This window comes from Mixophyes fleayi, chromosome 9 (genome assembly GCF_038048845.1).
Source record: "Mixophyes fleayi isolate aMixFle1 chromosome 9, aMixFle1.hap1, whole genome shotgun sequence".
Classification (NCBI taxonomy): Eukaryota; Metazoa; Chordata; class Amphibia; order Anura; family Limnodynastidae; genus Mixophyes; species Mixophyes fleayi.
This window is the reverse complement of record NC_134410.1, coordinates 11,394,808-11,405,844: the sequence shown is the minus strand read 5'-3', so window position 1 is coordinate 11,405,844 and position 11,037 is coordinate 11,394,808. Positions and strand designations below refer to the sequence as shown.

Sequence of the window (11,037 nt, the reverse complement as noted above, 5' to 3'; positions counted from 1 at the left end):
GTAAAGACAATGTTTGACATTAATATATATCCCGAGCTGTGTATTACTGAGCTGAATAACTTACATGAAATAAATGGAGAGTTTATACGTAACTAAACCATCCTACTCTCACTCTGCTGCAGCAGGTTGTACTGTCAGGAGGGAGGGGCTTCTGTAACGCATTAGACACAGAGTGACTGACAGCATGACAGACATACTCTGCAAACATTCACTGTATGGATTGGTGGATTCCTACAAGGGGGCAGGGTCGGTGATGTCACAGTAGCTGAAATGACTGCAGTCTCAGCTTTTGACCTTTATCAGACGCTGCCCTAAAGTTTTGGGATGGGGCATCTATAAGGGAGGGGGGATTATACTTTACTTTTTAACAGAGCTGCTTTTAAATATCAGGTTAACACTGAACAATCCCAATTGTAAAATGCTGTGGAGTATGCTGGCTTTACAATAATGATAATAATAACAAAATAATTAATTTACCTCACATTTGAAAATTTCACATTTTGGGTTTAAAGAAATATTATGGATCAATTGATTGACTCAGTTTCCCAGTAACATCATTTTCATTACATAACCTGATCCCAGGTATTTAAAACAGATTAAGTAAATGCTGGGTTAATCAAGCTATTATAACTCTTCTGTGACTTAAATGTACAGAGCTAATTGTATCATAAATAATTAACAAGAATAAATATTATAATAATATGTGATCTACTATCCTTTAAAATAGGACACCACAATATATTACACGTTTGGTAGATTTAAACTAAGAGAGAAAGCACAATGTTGCAATAGTTTTTTTTGCAGAATAATTTTCACAAATGAATGCAGAATATCCCTGATGGGGTCTCAGACAGTAGTTGTTCTTTATTTTGCAGTCTAGGAAGAATTTCTCCGTACACGTGCTGCCCTCTAGTGGACACCTAGGATGACACCGGCGTTATCTGTGGTCTTGGTCCAGCTGCATCTTACTGCAGTTATAAATGGAAGGAACTACATGTACCGAAATCCTTTTCGGCAGAGGGAGGTCACATGACAGGCTGCCTCCAATCAGTGCAGCTGTAGAATGAATCGGGACACAAAGGGCCTTAGAGCTGCAGCAGGTAGGAGCTGAGGGTTATTAAATATTGAATGTGTAGAGAGCTCCAGTCTTAGCTAAACATCACTACTGCCAGTATTGTGTATCTGACAACAAGCAGATTACAGAGACTTGCTAAATATCCTGTGGTGTAGCATGGGATGGGCTGTCTGAGCACATTTACTATAGAAATGTAATTTGTATTTTGTATAACTTAATTTTATTCTCCTCTGTCTCTTTCTCCTTCTATGTTTCTCTCTCTCTGTGGCCTGTCTATGAGTGGGAGATCGGTTTTACTAGAGTTAGGGCTTTGCATAGTATATTAAGAGGTTGCGCCTGTTCTCTCCCAGCGATGAATTCTTATAGAAGAAGCATCGCGGTGGTAGATTTACCGCTGCAATCCTCATATATCAATATCTCAGGATACCATCAGCTGAAGTTAATACAGGAAAAATATGCTTAATATATATAAATCATTTTTTTCTAATAAGGCTATCAGCATCATTTTTATAACTATTTTTTCTATAATAAAAATCCAAAAGTTAGGGTTTCCCAGCACTGTGTATGTGTGAACCAGCAAAGCAGAGCCATTCATGCACAGAGTCATGCAGGACTTGGCTGGCAAAGAGGTAAGACTCCCTTTACCGCTGCCGGTATTGCAGAGGAATATTACTCCGTTGCCCCGCAACATTTTATTGGAAAATTGCAGTGATACTAGATTTTCTATCGCAGAGATAAGCGTCAAAAGAAAATATTTGTTATAAATCATTTGTTATAAATCATTTATATTATAGATATATCTATCTATCTATCTATCTATCTATCTATCTATCCTTTCTTGTTATGGGCTCCTGCACAGTACCACTTCTATTCAGTGTGCTGGATGTAATTCCTAGTTCCTGGTCATTATTTTGTATTATATGTTCTTATTACATAATGCTTTCAGTAGTTGGATACTAGTTCTTCTCAAAAGCATTTTTCTGCTGGACTGACACTAACACAATACCCTCTCAGGAGGGTAGACGGTCACCACTGGTCCCTCCCCCAAAATTTTACCATAGGCCCTGGAAATGCCGTGTTCCATCCCCATGGTGAAGTTTGGATGTACATAAAGGTAACTTGATAACATAACATGATCACAGGGCTTGATCTCATAACAGGTCAACTGCATTTAAATTTGAACTTGCAATAAATTCCAAATTACACACTGAGAATATCACGCTGCATAAGTGACATGAGAAGTTGTACTGTGCACAGAGACATTGCCAAGAGAAACCTTTTCTATTGGTTTCCTATGAAGGTGACCATCGGCTGTCGGTCTCTCTAACTGGTGGTGAATGTCTTTCAGAGTGACCGCCGGACGTCCTGGGGACGGCAGATGATGGAGATGAACAGAGACAAGAAACACGTGACAGAGAGGATCTTAAGTCACGCTATAGACATGATCTTCCTGCTGACCGGAGCGGTGAGATGTGCTGGAGACATCTAGCCCTGGTCAATGTCTCACTATGTTCTGGAGTTTCATGGGATTATTGCAGTGGGTATGGATGAGTGGGCAAATGCCTCCAGAATTTGGCCAGCAGCTGCCAGTGGTGGTATGGCGATAAGTCATCATCATCAGCTATTTATATAGCGCTGCTAATTCTGCAGCGCTCTACAGAGAACTCACTCACATCAGTCCCTGTCCCATTAGAGCTTACAGTTTAAAATCCTTAACATACACACACAGACTAGGGTTATTTTGTTAGCAGCCAATTAACCTGCTAGTATGTTTTTGGAGTGTGGGAGGAAACCGGAGCACCCGGAGGAAACCCACGCAAGCACGGGGAGAACATACACACTCCTCACAGATAAGGCCATGGTCGGGAATTGAACTCATGACTCTAATGCTGTAAGGCAGAAGTGCTAACCACTGAGCCACCGTGCTGCCCAAGTGATGAGTGATAACTGATGAGTTCCCCTGATTTGTTGAGCATGCTGGGAGGGGTATTACAACAACAATCAGAGGCCCATAGGTTCCATAAAGACGTTTTGGGTTTCCTGGACTTGATATAGATGTCCTTACGTGAATGTGTAGATACTGATGAACCTGTTCTGCAGGGAATGGTGCTAAGACCACCATGAAAGCCCCCACTACATGCATCATATCCTCTAATATTCTGTTTTTTTTCCAGGATTATTTAACCATGAAGAGAAATGGGGAGCAGGTCCAAGAACATTTCTCCAGGAGCCAGAAGACCATCATAGATCGTCCAGACGACACGCAGGAGAAGGCGGACATGCCCATACTAACGATGGAGAAGATAGTAGAACATGCCTCCGTTATCATCCGTCTGCTGACTGGAGACGTACGTTGGAAAATGTCACAATAGTCCAGATTCATGAAAGGTAGTTTGTAGGCCTTTGTAGCAGAAATACGTGTGGAAATTCTACCAGAAAACTAAGGTTTAAATACCTTCACGTACTGACACCATCACGTTTTTTGTGTTTGATGTGTAAATGTATCTTTCTCACAATAAAGTTACTTGGCAACATTAACAAATAAACACTTCATTAAGATCTGAGAAGTTAAGATTTTTCCGGCATTGCTATGTGGGGAAGCAAATGTCTAATATGTATTCAGTGCACACTGTGTAGACTTCAACCACACAACTGCTATATCCAGTAGACAATAACTAGAGGATTATACAGGTGAATCTTCTCAAATATTTTTATTTATTTTTTTAAACCTGCACAACATATAGTTTATAATACTGTGGGTTAGGATAAATATCTACCTTAAACCAATGTCCATTTGGTCAGGTTATAACTATTCTAATTTTATGTTCTAATTTAGTTCGAAATGTTTAACCCGCTCTATGGCTATCCAGTGTCTTACGTGTGATTAAATATGGCAAATTGCTGCTATTTATAAGGATAGTAGAAATCGCTCCGCAATTCTGGGCAGCAGAAAGTCCATGTTGTGACACAAGACATGGAATTCTTAATTCATTATAATGTTCTTTAGAATACATATATGACATTAGCCACACATGATCTAGAGCAGTGTTGGCTAATCTGTGACACTCCAGGTGTTGTGAAACTACAAGTCCCAGCATGCTTTGTCAAGATATAGCAGCTTATTGCTGGAAGGGTATGCTGGGACTTGTAGTTTCACAACACCTGGAGTGTCACAGGTTAGCCAACACTGATCTAGAGATATCACTGTGGAGAGTTAATCTCATCAATAGATTTGGTGTTGGAGTGTGAAACCTGCAGCTTGAGGACAATAGGGACTTCCTGAGCCTCTTGTGTTCTCTACCAAAGCTTGTGTTGCTTTCCAGATCTTTCTGAAGGAGTGGGAGTTCATAGAAGGACGCAAGGAGGTCTACAAGTTTGTGATGCTGGAGAACGACCGCGCTGTCGGAACGCCGGGTAAGAGTTTTGCAGTCTACAGTTCTTTGTGTCACAGATACAGAAGTTATACACAGGCCACGCATCTAACAATTCTTTATCTTTATTGGTGTCCCTGAACATTGTTAATATCTATGAGGCCTTGACCAGTGGATGCTGTCATATATACTCTGTTATATGGTTATAATGGTCATTATGTATAAAATTGTTAAAATTATATGTGTGAAAAATGATCCATTACAGTGAAATGTAGATCAACAAATGGGCGCAACCTTTTCATTCATTTGTGTTACGATATTTGGTTTATCTTAGTTATGTTGATGAACCTGTAACCTGCAGACAGTGGTGGGAGCCATTGTATAGACTTCATGGGACTGCGGCCTGTCCGTTCACTAGGAACTAACTAATACTTCATGAAAGTTAGGCCTTAGTGATGTTACTGGTTCTGGGCTGAATAATAAGCTACATACTCATCATCATTATCACCGTTTATTTATATAGCGCCACTAATTCCGCAGCGCTGTAGAGAGAACTCATTCATATTAGTCCCTGCCCCATTGGAGCTTACAGTCTAAATTCCCTAACACACACACATACATACACATACACACACACACACTAGTGTCTATTTGTTAGCTGCCAATTAACCTACTAATATGTTTTTGGAGTGTGGGAGGAAACCAGAGCACCCGGAGGAAACCCAAACAAACACGGGGAGAACATACAAACTCCTCACGGATAAGGCCATGGTTGGGAAACAAACTCATGACCCCAGTGCTGTGGGGCAGAAGTGCCAACCACTACTCCACATGACTGTCTCTACTGTATATAGGTGACAAATCAACTTCAAATAATTTCCAGGTCTGATTCTGCTTCGTTTGAGTGTGAGGCCAGATTGGGAGTATTAGAGGGTTTTCTAGGTTAGTTACAGAACTTTAACTTTGATTTTTGGCAGCACAGACAACCCGAGCATGTACTGGGATAGGATAGAATCAGATATATCAGAGTTATATAATAACATTTAATAAAATGATGTGATAACATGTAATGACCTGTTTATTCCCCTTTCTGCAGAATACGAGGCCTGGCTTCCTGTGGAAGAGAAATCTCACAACAATCGCCCTATGAAAGAATGGTCGACAAAAGATATTATTCCTGAAAGGAGGACCACAGCAAAAAACAAGAAAATGACCTCTAGGAAACCAGGGGTGGAGTTTGAGAGACGAAGCCCCACCCACTATCGACCTCAACGTAACCAGTGCGTTTCCAGTTTTAAAATGGGGGAAAAAGACAATTCTGAGGTTAACATTAAAAAAGAAGTAATGTGCAATAAACGCGAAAATGCTGTAAATAATTGTGCAGAAGAGCAACATAAAAACAACGAACATCACAAAGACTACGTGTGCTCTATAAGTGGTAAAATCATTGCATCTAATTCGCATTTTGTCATCCACCGGAACACCCGGAGGAAGGAAGGAAGGCATGTTTGCGGTGAATGCGGTAAATCCTTTACTCGCGCTTTGCACCTGACTATCCACCAACGGACCCACACGGGAGAAAGGCCCTATGGATGCAAGGAATGCGGCAAACGTTTCACTTCCAGCTCCCATCTTGTGAGCCACCAGAAAACCCACACAGGAGAGAAGCCATTTGTTTGCGGCAGCTGCGGAAAACGGTACACTCGCAGGTCGAACCTTATTAGCCATCAGCGAACCCACACTGGGGAGCGACCGTTTGTGTGCGGTGACTGTGGAAAAAGCTTCACCCACCGATCGCACTATGTGGATCACCATAAAACCCACACGAATGGGGGGTCGTACATCTGCTCTGAATGTGGGAAATCTTTTACGCGGAGCCTACATCTTGCCATACATGAGAGGAGCCACACAGGAGAGAGGCCTTACGTCTGCACTGTGTGCAGTAAGAGTTTCGTCTGCACCTCGCACCTCGCCAGTCATCAGATGATCCACTCCGGGGAGAAGCCGTACTCATGCGGAGAGTGCGGGAAGACATTTACGTATAGGTCGAATCTTGTAATACACCAGAAAACGCACACAGGGTAGCAGAGAACTTGTAATGTGATGTAAACACAAAAACATCATTGCTTTAAGGATAAATATATTTCATTTAAAGCAACGCAATGCCACTGGCATGAGGGAATTCTGGGAATTTAACTATGTACTGACTGGTCTGATAAAACGTGTCAACACGGTAGTATCCATGCCACGGGCATGTCTGCAAAATTAACATATGGGCAATAAACACTGACTTAAATATTTTAGTTTCTTCTCAGTTGTTGCTGAATGGAAGCAGCCATAATGATCTCTCAGGTTGTCCTGTCATCCAAAGGGAAGAGTTCTCCGATATGTCAAACCATTTTTCAGCTTTAGTTATTCAGTGCATATAACATTTTGGTGTCTTTTATTGAATTTTCTACTGAAATACCAAAGAAATCCGTCGGAGATCTGTAAAGCATCAACGCTCTGAGAAGTGGTGACTACATTATAGGGTTTCATGTACAATATATAACACATGGGGCAATAGTTTGAGGAGGAGGTGCTACTAAGAGTCTTCTGGAGCTTTATTTTTACCCGTTGACATCCACCCATCTGGAGCCGTATGGACCACAAGTCTAAAGTTGGTCACGTCTGGTGTTTTCGATTGCGAATTTGGTTTAATTAAGGCATTAACAGTTACTCAATATGCTACAAATCTGATCACGGTGGCTAAGTGGTTAGCACTTCTTTCTCACAGCACTGGGGTCATGAGTTCAATTCCCGACCATGGCCTTATCTGTGAGGAGTTTGTATGTTCTCCCTGTGTTTGCGTGGGTTTCCTCCGGGTGCTCCAAAAACATACTAGTTGGTTAATTGGCTGCTATAAAATTGACCCTAGTCTGTCTGTGTGTGTGTATGTCAGGGAATTTAGACTGTAAGCCCCAATGGGACAGGGACTGATGTGAATGAGTTCTCTGTACAGCGCTGCGGAATTAGTGGCGCTATATAAATAAATTATGATGATATCTTTCCTGATTGGTGATAACAGCAACTTGCATATGTTGTGTGCATTGTCCAACTTCCGAAAGACTGGACCTATCCAATTTTTCCACTCGTATTGGACACAGATCTAGTGTCCGATGGTGAGGCTGAACAAATACATCTAAACATAGCGGTCAGATTTAAGAACTGACCCCTCTCTGTATCACCCCTCCCCCTCGTCTCCAGAGGGTCAAACATGTCAGGCAACAGTGTTTGCCATAAATAAGTTTGTTCACTAGCAATAATGAAGGTACTTCAAGACAGGCAACAACAAAAAAATATTTTGCATTATTTGCCTGTAATAAGACAGAGGCATTTCTGAGAAATGTAATGGTTGATCTGAGATGACTTTTATTTAAAATGTCCAACAGTATTCTCCTGAATGGAGTAACAGGAAGTCTACTCTCCAAGCCAAACAATAAATTGTTTTCTTTCATTAGATAATCGAGGGGGAAGTATTTGGGGTCCCTGGTGCTATTTCTCTACTACAACATGCTTTTTTTTTACCCCAAAAAATATTTTCATGTTTTCTGTGATTAAAATAAACTTTGACGCATCTGTAATGGTTTCATCCAATCTGTCTCAACAATTCCAACTGATTGAAAACATTAATGGACGTTTTAAGCGGGATTTCTGGACGTCGGAGTCGATAAAAGAAATATCCCCTCTTTGTAAACGTATTGTACACTACCAACGAGTAAAATAATTATTATGTTTTAATATGTTATCTTGTACATATAATTGATTTCTTATTTATTATATTTTTATCTATAATAAACTGAAGGGGCAGGATACACAAAGTGTTGTTGTTTTTGACATTTAAAAAAGGTGTCGCACATCTTCTAAATTTCCGTCATACTTACAGAGAAGGTATGAAAGAGTTATGTTTGTTTGTGAATATATTGTTGCTAAAAATAATTATTTAGAAATGGTATATAATTTATAACTATCTTTCATTATTCAGTCACTAGGTGTATTTTTATAGTGATACTAGTTTTTCTTTAATAAAATTAATGCAAATACGAAATCAATTTATATTTTTTTCATACAATTATAAAACAATTTATCAGAGCTATCGACAGCTACACAACATTGTATGATTAAAGATATCTGTAAAATTGTCTCTCATACCATACTAGATGGAACGTGTAGTCACAGAACTTTGTCTATATAGGGCTCATGTTTCATAGTCCCCAATCAAAAAACAAGTGTCCAGTTGAATGGATAAGTGTCCAGATTAATCCAAGGACTAAGCAAACAACGAGGAGTGACTAAAATAAATCTGCGTCCGGACAGAGCTGTGATACAGAGAAATACAATCCCCTTAGGGAATGGATCTAACCCGCATCTACGTGTAGATGAAACTTTCGTGGGGATCCAGATGACAAGCGCAGTATATTGAGTTTCCACATTGGAGTGGCAAAAAATAGGTTTACTCACTGATCTTGCTGCGCCGTGTGCCAAATTAGTCTCTGTTGAAGTCCTGTAGGTGCACCTACTGAATCGGCTGTCCGGAAACGGCTGTAGTAATACTGAGTTCCTCTTTGATTTTGGTTCCTCCGTGATTGTAAAGGAGCCTGAATACTCAGAAGATGTCTGAAAACTGTCGCGTTTCGTCCCTGGAGTGTGACTTTTTCAATATATTGCTGCTACTTTTATTCTTATGCCGTTTTTCCTGGGCTATTGTTCAAGTCGTTTAGACCAAGGATAGACCATGTAATGGTCTTGCACCAGTAGCCTAAACAAAGCTTTAGACAAGTGGCAATCCAGCTGTTACAGAACTACAAGTCCCAGCATGCCTATTCTCTAACAACTGGTGAGCCCTTTATTGCCAACAACTCCCTGATAGCAGAAGGTGCAACAAAGCAAAGTGTAGAAGCGTCATAATGACCGACTTTGAATCTAGTGCTGGGTTTTTACCTTTCAGTAAATCTTACGACCACAAATGCAGCCATTTGGACATAAATCACCTGGTTTTATGTTCCTTGCATGGCTGTCGCAAATTTCTACTAGAAAGGGTGTTACTGTATTTCACATCTAATAACAGATGAAACTAGACTGTAAATGTCCTAATTAATGTATTGTTAAGCTGAAGAACCTGGAAATTATAGTGATAAAAACTGAGCTAGTGACTGGAAAAGGATATCTGTTCTGCAGAGTTGCACCAAGCAGCAGATTCTCTATGCAACTCTTCATGGTGGTGCTCTGTTTAGACTAAGCTTTTAACACTTTAATTTCCAGATAGCTCATCTTAGAGGGATCACTGGTTCTAATTGGGAGAACATCTCAAAAAATGCACCATGCTGTAGCAGTCTTGTCCCATCAAGAAGGATTAGCAAATTTTCTAATGTAGGATTCATAAAAATATAGCCCATTATTATTATTATTTATTATTATTATGGTACACTAGTGAGGTGCCACAGTGCTACACAGCACCATACAGTAAGAAAAACAGTACATACATAAAACGGACATACAAGGTAGACAAAATAAATGTAGACAGGAAAACAAAGGGTATGGAGGACCCTGCTCATTAGAGAGCTTACATTCTAAGTGGAAGAGGGCACAGCTGAAACAAGGAGATTGTAAGAGTGTGTTAGTGTGAGTAGTATCATCGGGGGTAAGGTAAGCTCTAATAAAAAGATGGTTTTTCAGAGAGTGGCTAAAGATTAGCAGATTGGGAAAGCCTGATTGGGCGTGGTAGGAAATTCCATATGTGGGTAACAGCACAGGAGGATTAACATAGTTCATGATGTTGAAAAAAGACAACAGTCCATCAAGTTCAACCTAGTTGGATCTCCTGCAATCCCTCTCTTATATTTGAAATTGATCCAGATAAAGCAACTGCCAATCTGTTTCAATCAGGAAAAATCCCTCCTGACCCAATATTGCAGTCCTGTTTCTCCTTAGATCCACTACTGTCCTTCATTTTAATTAAATGTCATGGGAAAAATGGTCCTCTCAATGCTTTTTAAGTGCACACCAGGGATGAAATCATGACAACAAAAAGACAATTGTCAGCGCTTACCCTGAACACTGCATATCTGTGTGTACCTAGCAAAATGAAAACATGAGGAAGCGATTCATATTTTGATCAAAGCATTTAAGCCTGCATCCCAGTGTCAAGGGTACCTCATTGTATGCAGACATAAAATCATGAACACTGCATTAAAAACTTGTAGGTATGTTCGATACATTCAGGATAACGTGTCTCAGTATAAATGAACAAATTGCCCTATTTTTTTTACTCTATCCTGATCACTTATGGTAGAACTAGCAATGGTTGATGGCACATTATAATCAACACACCCTATTTTTTTATGTATCCATTTTTGCAATTTTCCTGAGCACCACAATGGCGCAATGAACATTAATTGCATTTATTGCACACATTGCAGAAACACGTCAACATTTAGTCTAATCTCAGACCAATCTCAGTTCTCGTCATATTTCAAAGTTCATAATTGTGGAATTTTTTCAAGACAACGAATTGGTTTTCGGCAGAAAACGTAATACATAAAGCCTGTTATA

The 11,037-nt window shown here is 40.0% G+C and overlaps 1 protein-coding gene across 1 annotated transcript; it reads left to right on the top strand.

The window, feature by feature from the left end:
* The first annotated feature begins 875 nt into the window (after positions 1–875).
* Positions 876–8,406, top strand: LOC142101925 (uncharacterized). Its single transcript, XM_075186370.1, has 5 exons — positions 876–1,100; positions 2,424–2,540; positions 3,250–3,423; positions 4,399–4,489; positions 5,543–8,406. Exons 2-5 carry the CDS (start codon positions 2,454–2,456, stop codon positions 6,529–6,531), a joined length of 1,341 nt encoding a protein of 446 aa, XP_075042471.1. The 5' UTR covers positions 876–1,100; positions 2,424–2,453; the 3' UTR covers positions 6,532–8,406.
* The last annotated feature ends 2,631 nt before the right edge of the window (positions 8,407–11,037 follow it).